Consider the following 19,795-nt stretch of genomic DNA (forward strand, 5'->3'; position numbering starts at 1 on the left):
CATCCCCCTCCCTTTTTTGCATCTCTTCTTCGCTAACTGTACCCCCCACTTAAATCCTTTTGGCAGCTTTTCTTTTATTCTGCTCCATCCCTTCTCATCCAACCACGTCTCTGAGAGAATCATCACGTCCCACTCCTCTATGCTCCTCCAAAAATCCATGTCCTTCCTTCCCATCCCCGCAACATTCCAGAACGCCACCTTCCACCCTTTCCACCCTTTTTTTACTTCCTTCTGCCCTTCCTTTTCTTTTTTCCCTCCCCCCTCTCCTACCTCCTCTCCTCCTTCTTCCCTCCTCCTCCGTCTTCCCCCTGTCCCCCCTGTCTTATGTTTCCCTTCCCATCTCTCAGCACTTCCTCCTCCTCGTCCCACCTCCACCATTGTTCATCAATCCTAACCTTGCCGTATCCTATCCACACCTTTCTCCCTTCCCTTTCCTCCTTCCGTGCTACTTCCTCCAGCCTCCATCTCATCCTTCTTTCCCCCCATGTCCAGTCTTCCAATATCCTTTCTCTCCTGCCCTTCAACATTCCTTTCTTCGCCCACACTTCCCTTCTCTGCTCCTCGTTCCCCAACTTAACCAAAAGCATTTCCCTTCCTTTTCCGCCCTCTCCTCCTAATCCCTTAATTTCTTTGATCTCTACCTTTGCCCCCACGGCTCTAAATATCTCCTCCACCGCCTCTTTCTTTTTCCCCTCCTTCACCTCTACCCCTTTAATCAATATATTTTTCCTCCTCTCCTCTCTCTCCTTCATCTCTATCCTTCTTTCTACTTTCTTTAGTCTGTCCTTTGTTTCCCCCTCGCTCTCTCTCCCCTCTCTCCTTCCCTTTTCTCCCTTTTCCGCCTTCCTCCCCTCTATTCTTTCCACTTTTTCCTCCAGTCCTTCTATACTTTTTTTCATGACCTCCCTTTCCTCCTTCCACCTCCTCTCTCTCTCTCTAAATTCTCTTCTCATTTCCTCCATTTCCTCCCTTACCATCCTTCCATTGTCTTTAATCCCTTCTTTCACCTCCTCCTTCATCGCCCTTAATTCTTCCCTCCATCCCTTTACCCCTCTCATTTCCTCCATTACCTCCTCCATTTCCTTTTTCCACTTCCTGATCAACTCCTCTAGACCCTCTGCCCCTCCTTCCCTCTGTCCCTCTGTCTCTCCCCCTCCTTCTCCCTCCATTTTCCCTGGCGATCTCTGCGTTTTCCTACTCTTCCTAAATCCCTCATCCTCCTCCTCCTTCCTTCTCTCCCCTGATTTTTCCCTCTTCCTCTTAAACATTTCCTCAACATTCCCCAGGCTCATGCATCTTTCCCTTGCCTTCCTCTTTTCTATCCCGCCAGATCGCGCCTTACCATCCATCCCTGCCCACTCGCACCACCTCTTCCTCTCTTTACACGCCGTAGTCTATGCCAGCCCACCTGCCCACCTGTCACTCTATACTCTGGGCCCTTTTTCCCTTCTATCCTGCCCTTCCCTATGCCCACCTCATTCACACGCTCTCACTCACACCTCCACTCTCTCCTCCACACACTCCTACCTTTCCTCTCCTTCCACACACTCTCTCCTTTCCGTCACTCACTCACGCTCAATCACCACGTGCCTCTCGCTACTGCGCCGGAAACGGAAGTCCGTAAAATATACATAGTTTATTACAATACATCGTCTTTATTTATCCAAGAGTTGTGCGAATTGTCGAATCCCAACCACTTTACAAACACCTTGTCGTCCTTTCGGCGCAACACCTTCTCCACGAGATAAACGTCGGGTTGTGCGGTCTTAAGCAATTCGTGCTCGTAAAAGCCTCCCGCGACCGGATCTCCGCGATAATCTTTAATCAGATACGTCACAGGATTGGTACGTTGCACCGTGGCGATCTTAAACACCTCCGTCGACCAATTCGGCGTGTATCCTTTCTCGAATACAGTTTTGAATTTGCTCACGCGCACTGGATCACCCACCCTGAATTTCGCCGGCGCGGCAATTTTTATATTACCGTACACGGTGCTCAAGAGTCCCTTTGCGATCTCGGGAGTGACATCGATCGGGCGCATACCGATCGTACGATGTTTACGACCGTTGTATTCCGAGACCAATCGCGGTAAATCGTCGATCCACCTGTACGATCCCGTGAGCGTGAAAAACTTCCACATTTCGTTCTTTAACGTGCGATTGAATCGTTCCACCACCGAAGCCTTCATAACCGAGTATGTCGAATAATGATTGATGCCGTGTTTCTTGACAAGATTTTGGAAATCTCTGTTGTAAAATTCTTTTCCACGGTCGGTCTGCAAATTTTTCGGAATTCTCTCCCTAAATATCGCGGAAAATGCTTTGGACGTTTCAATTCCACCTTTGGTCTTTAAGGGCATAGCCCACGCGTACTTGCTCAACACATCGATAACGGTTAGAATATAGTTGTAACCGCCGTTGGATCGCGAGTACGGTCTCATCTCAACAATGTCAGCCTGCCACAAATCATCGTATCCTTTCACGACGACTGACCGACGCGTAAAGTTTCTTCTCGCCGGTGCGTGGAGCTCGTCCACGAGCGATCTCCTCTCCAGGCTCACCGCTTCCTTCTCGCTCATTGCGATTCGTTCTGTTTCTTCTTCATCGCCTCATCGTAGTATTCGATGAAATTTTTTCTTACAGCTCTACGAAGATTGTGAATCTCTCGCTCGACAAGACTCTTCGTCTCTCGCTCGCGATCGACGAGTTTTCCATCGAGTCGCGCTACACTCTCGTCGAGGAGACCTCTCAGATCGTGAATCTGTCGTTCCAACGCCACGTATCTGGTCTCGATGTAATCGTCGTGGTCTCTCTTCCAGGTCCGCTCGGTATTTTCCGAATCTTCGAGTCTCGAAAGTACTGCTCGCTTAAAATTTTCACAGAGCATACGATTTCGATTCTCACGATCGCTCATAAGCTTGAGGTGATGATCTAGATGCAGCTTGTTGACAGCGTCGGTGTCCGCTTCAGGGTCGGCGAGATGTCTGATCACGCGTGACTTGGCGTTGAAAACCTCACCATCCTTGCAGAGACAATTCTCGCGCACGTAATTCTTCGAGACTCCGCCGCTCTGTCTCGTCACCCTGACGCTTCCTCCTCCTAACTGTAGTCCGAATTTGTTGATAGACATTCCTGTAGCATCACACGAGCAATACTGGCGATAGTTGAAAAGCTGTGATCAATTTATAATCAGACCAGCTTCGCGCAGTTCCTCGATAATCGAGAGAAACTCGTTGTCGTGCGCGTTGTTTCCCGCCTGACGGGAGGCGTCCAGCAATCGAAGGCGATCCACCAATTCGTTCGGATCATCCCAGTGCACGTAATCGACCGCGTTGTCGGTCACAGTCATGGTCTGTGGTACGTTACACTTGGGTAACGTGCGACCCGCACCTCTCCTGTCGAGATGTGCAACACCTCCACCTTTCTTAGATATCAGAGGTGTGATGATATGTTTGTATTTGTATCCTTTGTTTCCCAAAACAGGTAAATGCGCGTTATGACCGCGTCTGTGAGCGTTAGTAGCGAGTAGTATGCTCTTGTACTTTTGTTTGTCAGCCTCCGTACACAGCGTATCGTCGGGAAGTCTTTTGAATATTAATTCAAACAGGCCGGGTGTGCCAGCGTATTTCACACCGTCCACGATCACATTGTCGTCTCTATCAATGTCGAAGGCCTTGTCTCCGAGAAACGTTCCCGCATCGTTGAAGTATACACCGTACACGTTGTCGATCCCTCTCTTCTTGTCACCGCTCAAGAGCTCCCCGATGTACTCTTGACCCAGCGGACCCATTTGGCCGTACAGAGCTTCCCGACCATCGGACGTTTGCATCGTCTGTCTCACGGATGTTACGAAAGACGGGTCCGTGGTTTCGAACACGTTTTCGGTCGGTAAATATGTCGGCGCTTCAAACACCAATTTTTGCGGCTGGAACGGAGTCGAGGCTTGTATCGGTGGCGTCAATGGGGTCTGTATCGGTGTCGTCAACGAGGTACGCTTGATTTTTTTCTTCTCAGAGCTTGTTCGCTTTCGTTTGATGTCCGATTCGTTTTTAATCTCGAGATCGTCAACCGAATCATCGTCACCCTTGATGTTCTCGACGATTCGTTTCAACGGCTCTACGATCGGTTTCAACCGTTTCTCTAATTGCACCTCTTGCTCCACTCTACCCGTCTTCAACGTCCGATGCTTCTTGCGAATCGACTCGCTCGTACGAGCGATTTCCTTCGCGATCTTCTCCCTCTCGTCGATATCTTTCGTGTCGAGCGTCATCGTCAACGTCTCGAGAACAACTAACCATTCCGCGGTACCGCAAACTCGTTAAAACCACGTCTGTAACGTCCATCGTTAATCGCACTATCCTTGTCTATCACTAAAAATCCGTACTTGTGCTGCCAACATGCGTGACACAATGTACCGAAATCTTCGTACGTCATGTCCGTATTCACATGATCGTTGTAGACGTGCTTAAGGTTTGTTCCATCCTGCTTGAATATTACGAGTAAATTCGCGTTGTCGCGCACGAGATGTTTCGGTATTTTTGCATACGTTTGGCATAGATATAAACAATCGACCTTCGAATGTCGACCCATAGCAAAGTACTCGCGTATCGCATTCTGCTTGTCGCACGCCATATCGTCGAAGACGAATACGGAATTCGGTAACGCCTCGCTGTGCGGTACAATTGCGTTGTTGTCCGAGAATGTAAAGTAGCCGATTTCATCGATCGATCCGAGCAATCTTTCGAGATACCGATACTTTGGTTGATTCAACGATTTCGAGTACACGTACACATTTTCGAAACGTACACCGTTCGGACTTTCCAGCAGACTAATCATTACATTGGTTTTACCGCAATTCGAGGGACCGCGAATGATACCGCGTATCGTGTTTGGCAGCATTTTACCGTGTCTGCACGCCTTCTCACAAACCCCTTGCCCACTCTTATCATCCATGTTTTTCACACGGATCGTGTACGGTTGTTGTACAAATTTCATTTTTTACCAGACTCTTTCTCATCCTTGTTATTACGCGACGAGTGCGCAGCATCGGATGTCGGAAAGAGCGGTGCTCGGATATTTGTCGCTAGATCTAAAATATCTCTATTTCCATACATGATTCGGACATTATCCTGAAAAAAAAAAAAAATATTGTTTCAAACACACGATTAGCGATACACGTTTGCGACATTCACCTCCTTCCGTTCCTTCTTATTATCCCGGTTATTCATTGTACTTTGTCGTCCGACAAACTTTGATATTCTACTGGTTAATGATCGATACGCGCCTCCTATTTATAGGTGAGCGCTGTCGAAACACACCTCAGTTGGAAATATGATTTACACGCGATACGTTAGAATTCGCGCTCTATGAAACGATACAAGGGTGCCGGTTTACTGAACAGTGTGATAAATCGACTACCGTTGGAGCTGCATATACCCGGCTACCAATTTTGCGGGCCGGGGACTCGTCTGCGGAAACGACTCGCGCGAGGGGATCGAGGTATCAATCCGTTGGACGCGGCGTGTCGCGATCACGACATCGCGTACTCGCAAAACCGCGAATCAGCGGACCGCCACGCAGCCGATCGCGTTCTCGCCGATAAAGCGCGGGTGCGGATCACCGCTGCGGACGCGACTCTCGGTGAGAGGGCTGCTGCTACCGCCGTATGGGCTGCTATGAAAGCAAAGACGAAATTGGGGATGGGTATGACAAAGGGAAAGAAGAAGAAGAAGACCAAGAGGAGAACGCTTCCGACGGCGAAACGCGGTGGTATGTTACCGTTGTTACCGCTCTTGGGAGTTATCGGTTCGCTTGCCGGTGGAGCGGCGGGTGTTGCAAAGGCGGTGAACGACTCTAAGGCCGCGCGACGACAACTCGAAGAGACGAAACGTCACAATAAAGCAATGGAAGGACGGGGGATTTATCTCGCTCCGTACAAGCGGGGCAAAGGATTGAAGAGAAAAAAAAAAACGTCGAAAAAACGATAGAGATGCCCACGGGTGCCACCACCAATCTACAGTTGTCACGAATAGCGAAGCGTATGCGAATACCGTATTTCCGAGGTGTCTACATGCGTAACGCTTTACCCGACAAGACACATAAAAATGAGAGCGGTATCGTGAATTTGGACGATGTCGACGGGCCGGGCACGCATTGGGTGGCGTACGCCAAGAGAGGCGATCGCGCCGTATACTTTGACAGCTTTGGCAATTTGCAACCGCCGAAGGAGCTTACACGCTACCTCGGAGACACCGATACAACGATAACGTACAATCGCACGGTCTACCAGACGTACGATCAAACGATCTGCGGACAATTGTGCCTCCTGTTCCTCCAGAAAATAGATATAAAAATCGATCCGCCATCGATCGACATCAGTCGTCGATGGAATCTCGGCAATGTCGCTGACGCTCACTCTAAGCGGTAAAAGCAGCGTTCTCACGGTGGATTATTTTCCACCGATAGACTTGAGCGATAGGGACTACGAGCTCGGCCTAACCACGATGGAGACCTACAACACGATTCCGAACGCGACGGTAGCGAACAATAAATTTTATTTCGACGACAATGACGAAAAAATTACAATTCCCGAAGGATCGTACGAATTAGACGCCATTACTTCTTATCTAAAACGCGCGATACTGCAAAAACGAGGAAAAAGTGAAGAGCAAGATTATCCATTGTCACTTCGTCCCAACGTTAATACCATGAAAAGTGAAATCATGTGCGCTTTTCGAATAAATTTCGCTAAACCGAATACCATCGGACCGCTGTTTGGATTTTCGACGGGTCGTATACTGGAACCAAGAAAGTTGCACGAATCAGATTCCTCGGTAAACATCGTCAACGTAAACATTATTCGAGTGGAATGCAGCATAACCACGGGTGCGTACGCCAACGACAGGTCGGTGCACACGATACATGAATTTTCACCGAACGTGCCTCCGGGATATAAAGTCTCGGAAACACCGGCGCAAATCATTTACCTTCCGGTCATCGTGAGGAGCGTTACCGATATCACCTTGCGTGTGATGGATCAAGACGGACGATTGATCGATTTTCGCGGAGAGGAGATTACCATCAGACTGCACTTGCGGCGACGTGGTGCGAGGAAATGCTCGTGTTGAACGAACAGCGAGTGATTGAGAGAACAACGAAAATTGGGAAAACATCACCATTCAAGAGGCTCAGTACGACGAACGTAAACTTTTTAAAATCGTTGGGATTCGTTGTGAGAAACGTTTAAAGAGATGGATATACTCGACATCGCTGACGAGCCCGTCTTCGACGAGCGTATCGTGAAATATGAGATGCACACGTACAATCCGTACGCTAACACGACGTTGGGACACAGCGATGAGATACGAATACCGATACAGCAACAGGATTTGTACACGTTATCGTGTGAGAAATTTCTCTACGTTGAAGGAAAACTCGTTACTCCTGCCGGTGAGAATAGAGATAACGTGTGTATAATGGGAAATAATTGTGTCGCGTTCATGTTTGATGAAATGCGATACGAGCTCGACGGAGTTGAAATCGATCGTAACAGAAACGTTGGAATAACGAGCACGATCAAAAACTATGTATCGCTGACGACGGAGAAGAGCAAGACGCTGAAATACGCATCGTGGAATCCGGATGGAAATCCGTTGCTCGATGGAAACTTTAATTTTTGCGTTCCGCTCAATACTCTTTTAGGATTCTGCGAGGACTACAAACGGATTGTAATCAACGCTCGTCACGAACTTGTATTGATACGATCGCGCAACGATAATAATTCTCTCGTTGGACGAGTCGGTACGAATCCAACGATCGAACTACTCAAGATACAGTGGCGAATGCCGCATGTATCTCTGAGCGAAGTCAACAAGCTGTCTCTTCTTCGAACTTTGGAAAGCGGAAGATATCTGAGCGTGTGCTTCCGTTCGTGGGATCTGTACGAGTTTCCTCTGCTGCAGAATACAACGAAGCATTCCTGGGCGGTCAAAGCCGCGACGCAATTGGAAAAACCGCGATACGTAATCTTTGCTCTCCAAACCGGTCGAAAAAACGTACTGTCTGAAAACGCTACGCAATTTGACGCTTGTAAACTCACCAATGTGAGACTGCATCTGAATTCAGATTTTTATCCGTACGACGACATGAATTTGGATTTCGACAAGAGTCGATACGCTATACTGTACAACATGTATGCGCGTTTCCGCAAAGCCTATTATGGACAGGACGATACGTATTTGGACATCGATGAATTCTCGAAAGCCGGTCCGTTCGTAGTCATAGATTGTTCGCGACAAAACGACTCTGTCAAGAGCGCCACCGTTGACGTGCGAATAGAATTTGATTGTAAGGAAAATATACCGGCCAACACCACCGTCTATTGTCTCATTATACACGATCGAATGGTCGAATATAATCCACTGAACAACATTGTGCGCAGACTCGTGTGAAAAGTTATAAATTAGATGTGTGCGAATGGGAACGTCAGTTTTCCGACGGTCGACGACGATGTCGAACGTACCAATTTTCGTCGACTTGCAAGGTTACGCGTTCAACAACATTTTTATCGTGAAAGAGGTAGCGGTACTTCGCGATGGCGAAACGCTATCTCATTACGTATTTCGTGAACACGTACCGTGGTATCTGTTGACGAAATCGGAAAAATCGCTGGCGTGTTGGTTACGGATACACCACCACGGCTTCCGATGGGAAGATGGACACGTCTCGTACAGTCAGATGAAAAGTCTTATCAACAATGCCATTGGTACGGAACCGCCTCTGATATACGTGAAAGGACTCGAGAAGAAAAATTGGCTGTGCGAGATTTTGGAAGATGATGTAGAGATCGAAACGATCGATGTGGATTACGAAGATATCGCACGCCTGACGAACTTGGATGTAATCGGAACTTTGCGTTGTGGATATCACACGAGACATTGCGCTATGCGGAATGTTTGCAAATTGTACAAGTGGTGGTGGTTTGAGCGTAACAAACGTGTAAAACAACTATGATTTATTCTAATAAAATGATGTATATCACACTCGCATGACTTTTATTCCACCTTTTACCCGTTACATAATCCACCATGTAATATGACCTATCGCTTATATCGTACATCTTTCAGACATTTATTGAACGTATATTGAACGTCTATCGAACACCTATCGAACTATTTTTAACATCTATTGAACGTATATCGAACGCCTCTCGTACATCTTTGAACGTCTATCGTACGTCTTTGAACGTCTATCGTACATCTATTGTATGTCTTTGAACGTCTCTCGTACGTCTATCGAACGTCTATTGTACGTCTTTGAACGTCTTTGAACGTCTCTCGTACGTCTATCGAACGTCTATTGTACGTCTTTGAACGTCTCTCGTACGTCTATCGAACGTCTATTGTACATCTTTTAACGTTTATTACTACAGCGAAATTGACGTTTTTGCGTCGAGCTGTATATAAGGTGTGCGGAAGAGAGTAATTTATCAGTTCAAAGTGTGCACGCGGTGGAGAAAAAAAAGTATAGAAAATGGAACGTGATCAGAATAGAAAAAATTCCGAATACGAGAAGTGTAAGGATTGCGGAGTGTACCACAAGCCGATAGCTGTGGTCGAGCCTCGTCCGAGGACGACTCAAGCGCCTCCCCCCGTTCCCCCTCGTAATCGTGAAAGGCGTTAGAGGCGCAGTTGAAACAATTTTTAACATTTATCATACATTAATTTAACTTATCATGATTGTAATACATCCTTGTAAGATAAGTATTCACGTGTGTCGTACGTATCTTTTGTTTTTGCAGCAGTAGTTTGTAAATAATAGTAATACATCCTCGTGAGAGAAGAATTTCATGGGTGTCAAACTCATTATATGGAGTCGCTATGATATCTCTTATGAGATTTGTTTATGCCGCGGTAGTTTATACTAAATCTATCGACTGATATTCGGTTACTCGGGAGAAGAATTATGTTTCAAAATTATAAATTTGGAGTATGTTTGAAAAGATAACCCCCGTAGAGCGGTCACATAGATTTGCACCACATCTAAGGGACGTACTATAAAAATGTGTCGAAGGCTGGGATCGTCACAAGTCCACTCAAGCCATTTGAAATACGTAATACCGTCGCGAGTTAAAATGGCTGCACTTTACACTATTGAAATTCATGAAATCAGTGAATTGTTAATAAGTTTTATGGACCGGGTGAATGTGCTGCGCACATCAATATATCGCTTCGAAGACGTTGCACAAGAGGTGCAACAACAGGTACCCTATCCATTCAGAGTTGATTATGATATCCATGAAAATGGAAATGGTGTGATGTTGGTGTCAATGTAAGTATTGCTAGCTAATATTATGTATGAAATAATTACTTTCTATTCTTATATATATTTTGCTTACAGGCAGCATATACGGGAGGATCTCGTAATAGCCTTAAGGCAGGTTGAAATTTTAAATACACAGTTTCAACAAATGGAAAGCGATGCAGCGCGCACCGCTGAAGTATTGAGAGCGGTGAGAGAGGCGCTTTCTGCGGACGATGTTCAACCGTAAGTATTACATTCGATAAGTATCACACTTAATATTTTCAGATTATTAATAGAATTTTTCTGTTTCAGATGATGGTCCCACAATTTTTTTTTTTTTATTATATTATTATAGTTTTTATTATATTATTATAGTTTTTTTTATTATTATAGTTTTTATTTTATTTCACACACACACACACACACACACACACACACACACATATGTATAGTACACACTTTTTAAATAAATATTATATTTTTTTATAAATATATTATTGTATTTTTTTTTAGCCTCCTCCTATCCTTGTGTTATACTATATTATAATATTATATACTACTTGAAATTAATTTTTTTAATAAATGTTATATTTTTTTTTGCCTTATCCCATCCTTGTGTTATACTATATTATAATATTATATACTACTTGAAATTAATTTTTTAATAAATGTTATATTTAATAATATTATATTTAATTATATTATATTTAATTATTAACTTTATAATTATTTGTTACAATTAGAAGGGAAAAATGATAGTCACCGGTTCGCTTGTTTCCTTCTATCATGTAGTGTAACATGACGCGCGCGCTTATCTCGCAGTAGGATAGGTCAGTGAATATGATGTGGTACAGGAAAGATGGTATAATAAAAATTAATTTAATGTTAAATAATATTTATTAAACAGATACATCTAATAAATACATTATGATAGTGAAAATATTTTAACAATAAAGCATGTGATATGCTAGAATTACTGCGATCCAAAGATCTGAGCTAACAGCTCACAATCGATTATATCATTCTTATCGAACGATTCGCTCTCACGTATCACCGCGATGGGGTCCTTCGCACCGCTCGCGATTTTTCGAAAGTGTGCGAACTTGGTGTCGACCATACCAGTGACGTTGTTCAACGATTGAGCGATATGATCCACACAATACTCGAGAGCGATTATGTTACATACGGTGTTGTGTGACATTACTAAACACACTGTTGATGTTTCCAGACGCAGTACTTTTAGATTGTTTATCTTTCCAAACCGTAGCGTGACATGTTCGATGGTTTGAGACGGTGCTTCGTTCGCATCATTGTTAAAGAAATGGTGGATGGCGTGTCGTTGGTCCAGGACGATCTTCCACATGTTGTATGTAAAATGTATCTCTTTGCCATGGTTGTCACCGAGAGCGATTTCTATGTGGCTCGGCGTAGAAACATTGATTCCAATATCCAGATATTTATAACCGGTTTTTGTCAACGGGTATCTTCTAGCTAAAATTCTGGGAGGCGTGATCATGCTTCCATCGATACTTGTCGAATTACTTTTATTTCTGTGAATAAAAGCTTGTATAAGTTCGAAATGTAACAATAGCAGTAAGTTTAAAAGTGTAAATAGTAATAGAGTCAACTTACACGTTGGGTGAGAATTTCCGCTTCTTCGCATCCGCACCTTGCTGTTTGTCAGCCGGATTACTCATAGTTGTCTGTTGTACGGTAGAAAACATCGTTGCTATAATTCAGATGAAGCGTTGCAGCGATGTAGTGATTGTCCAAATGGTTTCGGATAACTGATGGTTCCTATTTTTTTTCCGGGAGCTTTTTATACCCGCTCGTCGCACACGACACTAATTAAAAATATCGATGATGTCACGCAAATTGAAATCTGGCAACATGGCGCCTAAAAGTGGCTGCCTAAGGGCCTATGATCTAAAAATAGCGATGATGTCACGCTAAAACCTGCACGAACCTGCAAAGGATATAAACAATTCTCGGAACTATAAATCATTTTTGTATAAACAATCTTTATCTCTCTATGACTCATGCTTATATAAACAATCCTTATCTTATCTTTTCCAGAAATTTATGTGATCCGATACCTTCCCCGCACCTCCCCCTCACCTCCCTCGTCACCCCCTCCACTCCAAAAGTGTTGACGCAGTGTAATCCGATACCCTTTGTATAAACAATCCTTATCTCTATATGACTCATGTTTATATAAACAATCCTTATCTTATCTCTTCCAGGAATCCTTATCTCTTCCAGGAATTTATGTAATCCGATACCTTTTCCTCTCCCCCGCACCTCCCTCGTCACCCCCTCCACGCCGAAATTACCACCTCCCCTCCAAAACAATGACGTCATTACCCCCTCCCCTCAACCTCTTCCCCCTGTAATCCGATACCTTTCCCTCTCCCCCGCACCTCCCTCGTCACCCCCTCCACTCCAAATTTACCCCCTCTCCTCCAAAACGATGACGTCATTACCCCCTCCCCTCCAAAACGATGACGTCATTACCCCCCTCTCCTCCAAAACGATGACGTCATTACCCCCTCCCCTCCAAAACGATGACGTCATTACCCCCTCCTCTCCAAAACGATGACGTCATTACCCCCTCCCCTCCAAAACAATGACGCCATTACCCCCTCCCCTCCAAAACGATGACGTCATTACCCCCTCCCCCTCAACCTCTTCCCCCCCTTCACCCGCGCACCCCCTCAGATGCCTGAGTTAGAACCGGCATAGCTATACTACTACGGACACAGAGTAAACGCATTAGAAAAATATTGCAAATATTGCAAAAAGCCCGGACACTTTCAGGAGGAGTGCTGGCAATTAAACGGTCGACCCGAAAAAGGGAATGCGAAAGAGAACGCGCAACATAAAACAGTTAAAGAGAATAAGGCAAAGAAGGCCGACAACGACGAAGAAGATGACGCAGCAAACAAGAAAAAGACACGGCCCATAAAAGCGTTGTTAGCACATACAGATAAGACAGCTAAAATACACGCAAATCTAGATTTAATCGCGTTACCAATAGTGGAAGCGAAAAACGAACACGCAACAATGCTTGTGGATACTGGAGCTACACTAACTCTGATTAAAATAAAAAGTCTATTAGAAGAAACACCCGTATATGACGAAACGGTAACATTAGTCGGTGCCACGGGACAGAAAGCTGACACGTTAGGCGTGATAAAAGCGCATATAACATTAAAAGATAAAACAATGCATAAAATGCATGTAGTAAAAGACGACTTTCCGATAGGATACGAAGGTATTCTAGGAGCGGACTTTTTAAACAAATACGTCACGAAATGGGACTATCCCGTAAAGAAATTGACGGTCGAGGGAACGACATTCAAACTATTTCAGCATAACAACATAAAACTAGCTCCCAGAAGCGAGACAATAATTAAAGCATCAACAAGCAAAAATGCGCTGGGAATAGTGCATACAATGGAAACACAACCAGGGGTGATCATCGGTAGTTGCATAGTGGAAGCAGAGGACTACTGTTGCCCGGTTAGTGTCATTAATACCACGGACAAGGAAATAGACTTTCAAACGCCCTTCGTGAACATTGAAAAATTCGAGGAACTAAAAGAGGAAGTACACACGATTGGAACTGTTAAGGAAGAAACAACTCCAAGGTCACGTGAAAACAAGGTCAAAAATCTTTTAAGAATAGACCATTTGAATGAAGAAGAGAAAAAAGCAATACTGGAAATAAGCGAAAATTATTGCAATATTTTTCATCTCGACGGAGAACCACTGTCTAGCACACAGGCGATGAAACATGAGATCGCCACGCGAGCCGGAGCAGCGCCCGCGAATACGAGACCTTATCGGCTGCCGGAGAAACATAAGGAGGAGGTGAGCCGACAAGTGACAGAAATGCTAAATAACAAAATAATAAGGCCAAGTTCGAGTCAGTGGAACACGCCACTTTTAGTAGTGCCTAAAAAACCAGATGCATCAGGAAAAGCCAAATTACGAGTCGTCGTAGATTTTAGAAAACTGAACGACTTAACGATCGGAGATTCTTTCCCGTTACCGAACATTACTGACATATTAGATCAGTTGGGAAATTCAAAATATTTTACAACGTTAGATTTGGCATCTGGTTACCATCAAATTCCAATGGCGGAAAAAGACAGAGAAAAAACAGCATTTTCGACGCCGTATGGACACTACGAGTTCAACCGAATGCCGTTCGGACTTAAAAATGCTCCAGCGACATTTCAAAGATTAATGAATACAATATTGACCGGAATACAAAGGTTTACGATGTCTAGTATATTTAGACGATATTGTCATTTACGGCACTAGTCTAGAAGACCATAATCGCCGCTTAACAGAAGTATTCGACAGAATTCGCGAAAATAATTTAAAATTACAGCCGGACAAGTGTGAATTTCTTCGAAAAGAAGTAGTTTACTTAGGCCACATAATAACAGAGGGAGGTATTAAACCTGACCCTGGAAAGATCCAAGCGGTAAAAAATTTTCCAACACCGAAAAAAGTAAAAGATATACAGTCATTCATTGGATTAGCCGGATATTATCGAAAATTCATAGAAAATTTTTCTAAAATAGTGAAACCTCTCACTAAATTGACAAAAAAAGGAGTAAAATTTGAATGGACGCAAGAGCAAGAAAACGCGTTCGAAAATCTAAAAAGCAAGTTAATTACTGCACCGGTATTAAATTACCCTGATTTTAATAATGAATTTATAGTCACGACAGACGCATCTGATTTTGCGATAGGCGCAATATTATCTCAAGGAAAAATAGGACAAGATCGTCCAATAGCGTACGCTAACCGACTTCTCTCAAAGGCGGAACAAAATTATAATACGACCGAAAAAGAATTACTGGCGATAGTATGGGCGGTCAAACATTTTCGTCCGTATATATATGGTACAAAGTTCAAGATCATAACCGACCATAAACCACTAGTATGGTTATTTAATGTAACCGACCCAGGCTCACGATTAATTCGATGGAGATTAAAATTGGAAGAATACGACTATGAGATCGTACATAAGGCCGGGAAGAGCAATACAAATGCTGACGCGTTAAGTCGCAACGTCGCGCACGGCATACACACGGTCGACGGAGAGAGAGAAAGCGAAGAAGAGGAAGAAGAAGAAGAGGAAGATAAGAAGGAAGAAAGAAAGATATATACAGAGGAAGAGAAACAACAAATATTATATGAATATCACGATGCACCGATCGGCGGGCATCAAGGAATCCAGCGCACTATCAAGCGCATACGATTAACGCATAATTGGAAAGGATTGACGAAAGACGTCGAGAAATACATCGCAAAATGCGAATATTGTCAAAAAAATAAATTAAAGATAAGGAATAAAGCACCCATGATTCTCACAGATACACCGGATAAACCGTTTGAAAAATGCGCATTGGATATAGTAGGGCCAATGACAGAAACGGAAAGCGGAAACAAGTACATATTAACTTTCCAAGATCATCTAACGAAATTCAGTAAGGCAATGCCTATAAATAATCAAGAGGCAAGCACGATAGCGCGAGAATTCGTGACAAAAATCGTTTTAGAATATGGAATCCCTGAAAAAATCCTGACTGACCAAGGAACAAATTTTCTCAGCGAAGTATTTAAGGATACATGCAAGTTGTTTAAGATTGAAAAAATTAGAACCAGCGCGTATCACCCAGAGAGCAATGGTGCACTGGAAAGATCACACAGAACATTAGCAGAATATTTACGCAATTATATAAACGAAGATCAAACCGATTGGGATACCTGGTTACCATTCGCCATGTTCGCGTATAATACTACGCCACATACAGCCACGGGATATACTCCATTCGAGCTAGTATACGGGCACCGCGCAACACTCCCTACGGCTCTGATGCAGCCAGCAAAGAACACGTACACGTACGATGATTACATAGCAGAATTAAAAGAAAAAATGCGCGCGGCACACCAAGTAGCAAAAGCTCATGCACAGGAAGGAAAAATAAAAGCGAAACAAACATACGATAAGAAGACTAAAGAAAATAGTTTTAGGGCAGGAGACAAAGTGCTGCTATACGACGAGGCTTTGCGACGAGGCAGGTCGAAAAAATTAAATGCGTTATGGAGAGGTCCGTACTTAATAATTAAAAAGAATTCGGACGTAAATTATACAATAAAAGCAGCCAGAAAAAGCTTGGTCGTACATGCTAACAGATTAAAATTATTCATAGAAGAATAAACAATACTATCAATACAGGATAATAATAATAACATATAATAATAAAAACACTCACTTATAAACCACCCCAATCCGTCCACATCTGCACAAAGTCATCCTCCTCAAGTAACACCAACGGAGGAGATTCCCGTCGAACAGTATAGGGAACTACCGTCGCGACCGGCTTCTCCACAGAGGTGGGAGGCTTGGGATTATTCGTAAAGCTAGGGGGCAAATCCCCCTCGAATTGTGCACCGCGCAGCTTGAACACGCGAGTTATAATTGGGAAACGCACGGCCAACACACGCCGTGTTTCGGAAGCTACGTCTAATGAGACTACGTACGAGTACGAAGGCATGGTCAAACACATAATGAATAACTTTCTTTCGGTAGCTTCGCGACAGGTAGAATAAAAAATGCTGCGCCTGCAGAAGATAATAAAATAAAGAGAATTTCGCTCGTAGGTACCTCGCGCTAAGCGGAACGTTGACTTCAGCGACGCAACCCGAAACGGGCCTGCCGGTGAGAATAGAGAGATTTTCGCAGGAACCCGGACTGTACTATGAAGAAATAGGCAATTTAAATTTAATAGATTCAAGTTGGAAATTAGTGATTAAGCTAGAAGTATCGTCACTAGGCCAACGCCACGACCAAATAAAAAACTGGATCAAATTAGCGGAATCCGCGCAGAAAACAATTCATCCGACGCGAGAGGAAAGTAGCAAATTCGCGAACGTTTTGTCAATAATTAAAAAAGACGAGAATAAATTAGGCTTGTTAATAAATAGAATAAGTAGAATCTACGGGGACACAGCGGACAAAAGACGCGGTTTGATAAATGGCTTAGGCACAGTAGCGAAGTCATTGTTCGGTACCATGGATGCCGACGATGAAAAACGAATTAACGAACAATTAGCATTAATACGAAATAACGAAAAAACGATTACACATATTACGCAAAATCAACTGAAGGTACTAAATACCACGATAGCGCACATTGGTGACGTAGAGGAAACCATCGAACAGAATAATAAAAGATTATATAACTTAGATGCACGAATTTGGAATGGCACATTGTTAATTATTAAGAGCGAAGAAATAAATGAATATTACACCATTATTAGTAGGATGTTAACAGACTTACAACGCGACGTACAAGACGCCTATGATTTTATAACGTACGCAGGACACGGAATGTTGAATCCGAGAGTAACCCCAACAGAACAAATTCTTAACGAACTGCGAGCGATTACGCCAAAATTACCTCAGGGAACGCACTTTCCCTTCGTTTTAGAAAATAGCGGTTGGCATCTAATGGAGCAAGTTGTTACTGTAACTGCGTTTGTAGCAAATAATACTGTGTATTGTATAATAAAATTTCCATTGGTATCCTATCCTAGATACAAATTAATAAAGGTAATTCCTCTACCTATCTTTAATCACGGAACACTATTTACGTTTACCGAAGTAAACCAGCATATAATAGCTGTCAATCTAGAACTAGCTTCCTATGTAACTCAGGGCCGGATTAAACATGTTTGGGGCCCCCGGCCATCTCTTGTAATGAGGCCCCTTAGTACCATGTCCAATAATACTGGCTATTTGGCTTTATTAAATATTGGGTTTCTCTTGGTCAGAAATCTTATTCCTAAGCTCCATTACCACGTCAAGGTGGAGACCCGTCAATGGAGTTTTTTCTTCTTGTTTTTTTGTGTTTTTATAGTTTTTATGATTTTTATGATTTTTTTTAATTATTTTTTTGAGATTTTTGTTTTTTTTTTACTTTTTAATGAACAATAAAAAATTTTTATTTGTCTTTCTTTTAATATATATCTTAGTGTTAATATTAGTATATATATATATATATATATATATATATATATATATATATATATATATATATATATATAATTTTCAAATAAATCACATTAATGTACCAAACGTCTTCTTAACTTTTTATTCGCGAAATCTTGAATAACATCATTGAAATTTAATGCTTTAAAAAACTCGTTTTCAATGCTAATAATACTCAAATTGTTCAATCTTCCTTCTATCATTGTATTTCTTAAAACATTCTTAATTAATTTCAATTTTGAAAATAATCTCTCCCCTGTAGCATTACTGATCATCATACAGAGATGAATGCGCAATGCTATTTCTACATTTGGAAAAGCTTCAAAGAGGTGATTTTCATATAAATAGTAATACAAACTTTTTAAATTTAATTTTTGTATTGAGGCATTTTCAGATTTTTCTTCATTAAGATCTGCTTCTTGATCACTGTCACTTTCTCTAACGGTAGTTCTTTCCGATTCACTCATTTCTTCCTCCTGCTTTTTTATTTTTTCCTGACCTTCTATATCTTTTGTCCCATCTTTAAATTCCTCCTTCTCTGTAGAAAATTTTTCTTTTTGCAATAAGTGTGAATTAATTTTTAATTCATTTTTCAAATATGCTCTTAAATGAAAACATTCTGATATCAATTCTGTTTCATTTACGTCCCTATTGTAAATAGAAGCAAAATGTGTACATGAATTTGTCAACGTTTGCTCATTTACATCAGTCAAAATTTCCAAAAATCCAAATACTTCAAAAATGTTTTCATAAGCTTTAGAGCGTTTAGTCAAATTATTTAAAAGTGTGTCAATAACAGGCAAGAAAGTTTCAATTTTAAATTTTTCACTTCCTTCTAGAATCACATCTGGATCTAGTGTATCCGTATTATAGAAATAAGTCAAACGAGTACTACGTTTTTTGATGCGTTTGTTAATATCTTTGTAAACAGAATTTGGCGCAATCTCATTTGCACGCTTTTCGTACCAATCAAATTTATTTCTCTTTTCGCTAATATATAACGTCAAAGATTTCAAAATTTTGACAGCAACAGACAAGGTCAACGTTGTTTTCTGTAACATCTTATTCGTTTTATTAAGTCTCATTAATACATCGTTCCAAAAAATAGTTAGAAAAACCGTTTCCAATCTTTCCATATTTTTCTTCAAACCAGTAGCTCGGGTTTTAGTTTCTTCGGATTCATTTTCAGCAGTAATGAGTGTTTCTAAAGCTGTTTTGATAGTTTTATATCCATTATTTAATGCGAAAACAGCATCAGCACGAGCTGACCAGCGCGTATCAGACAAATTTTTAACTACTTTTTGTCTTGGACCTAAAGTAGCTAATGCTCTTATTAATACAGCCCATCGGTGCGTTGACGCAGAAAAGAAAGTATATAGGTTTTGAACGAAATCAAAATATTTACAAACTTCTTCTGTTG

The 19,795-nt window shown here is 42.4% G+C and overlaps 3 protein-coding genes across 3 annotated transcripts; all 3 read right to left on the reverse strand.

Moving 5' to 3' along the window:
• Positions 1-266: 266 nt before the first annotated feature.
• On the reverse strand, positions 267-1,349 carry LOC137001066 (uncharacterized protein PF3D7_1120000-like). Its single transcript, XM_067359052.1, has one exon. It carries the CDS (start codon positions 1,347-1,349, stop codon positions 267-269), a length of 1,083 nt encoding a protein of 360 aa, XP_067215153.1.
• A 1,454-nt stretch (positions 1,350-2,803) lies between these two features.
• LOC137001262 (uncharacterized) lies at positions 2,804-4,579 on the reverse strand. Its single transcript, XM_067359821.1, has one exon. The coding sequence runs from the start codon at positions 4,267-4,269 to the stop codon at positions 3,178-3,180; it is 1,092 nt and encodes a 363-aa protein (XP_067215922.1). The 5' UTR covers positions 4,270-4,579; the 3' UTR covers positions 2,804-3,177.
• Positions 4,580-10,619: 6,040 nt separating this feature from the next.
• Positions 10,620-12,682, reverse strand: LOC137001263 (uncharacterized). Its single transcript, XM_067359823.1, has 2 exons — positions 11,934-12,682; positions 10,620-11,851 (listed from the first exon to the last, which is right to left on the reverse strand). The coding sequence occupies exons 1-2, from the start codon at positions 12,023-12,025 to the stop codon at positions 11,275-11,277; spliced, it is 669 nt and encodes a 222-aa protein (XP_067215924.1). The 5' UTR covers positions 12,026-12,682; the 3' UTR covers positions 10,620-11,274.
• Between the last annotated feature and the right edge of the window lie 7,113 nt (positions 12,683-19,795).

This window comes from Linepithema humile, chromosome 7, assembly GCF_040581485.1.
Source record: "Linepithema humile isolate Giens D197 chromosome 7, Lhum_UNIL_v1.0, whole genome shotgun sequence".
Classification (NCBI taxonomy): Eukaryota; Metazoa; Arthropoda; class Insecta; order Hymenoptera; family Formicidae; genus Linepithema; species Linepithema humile.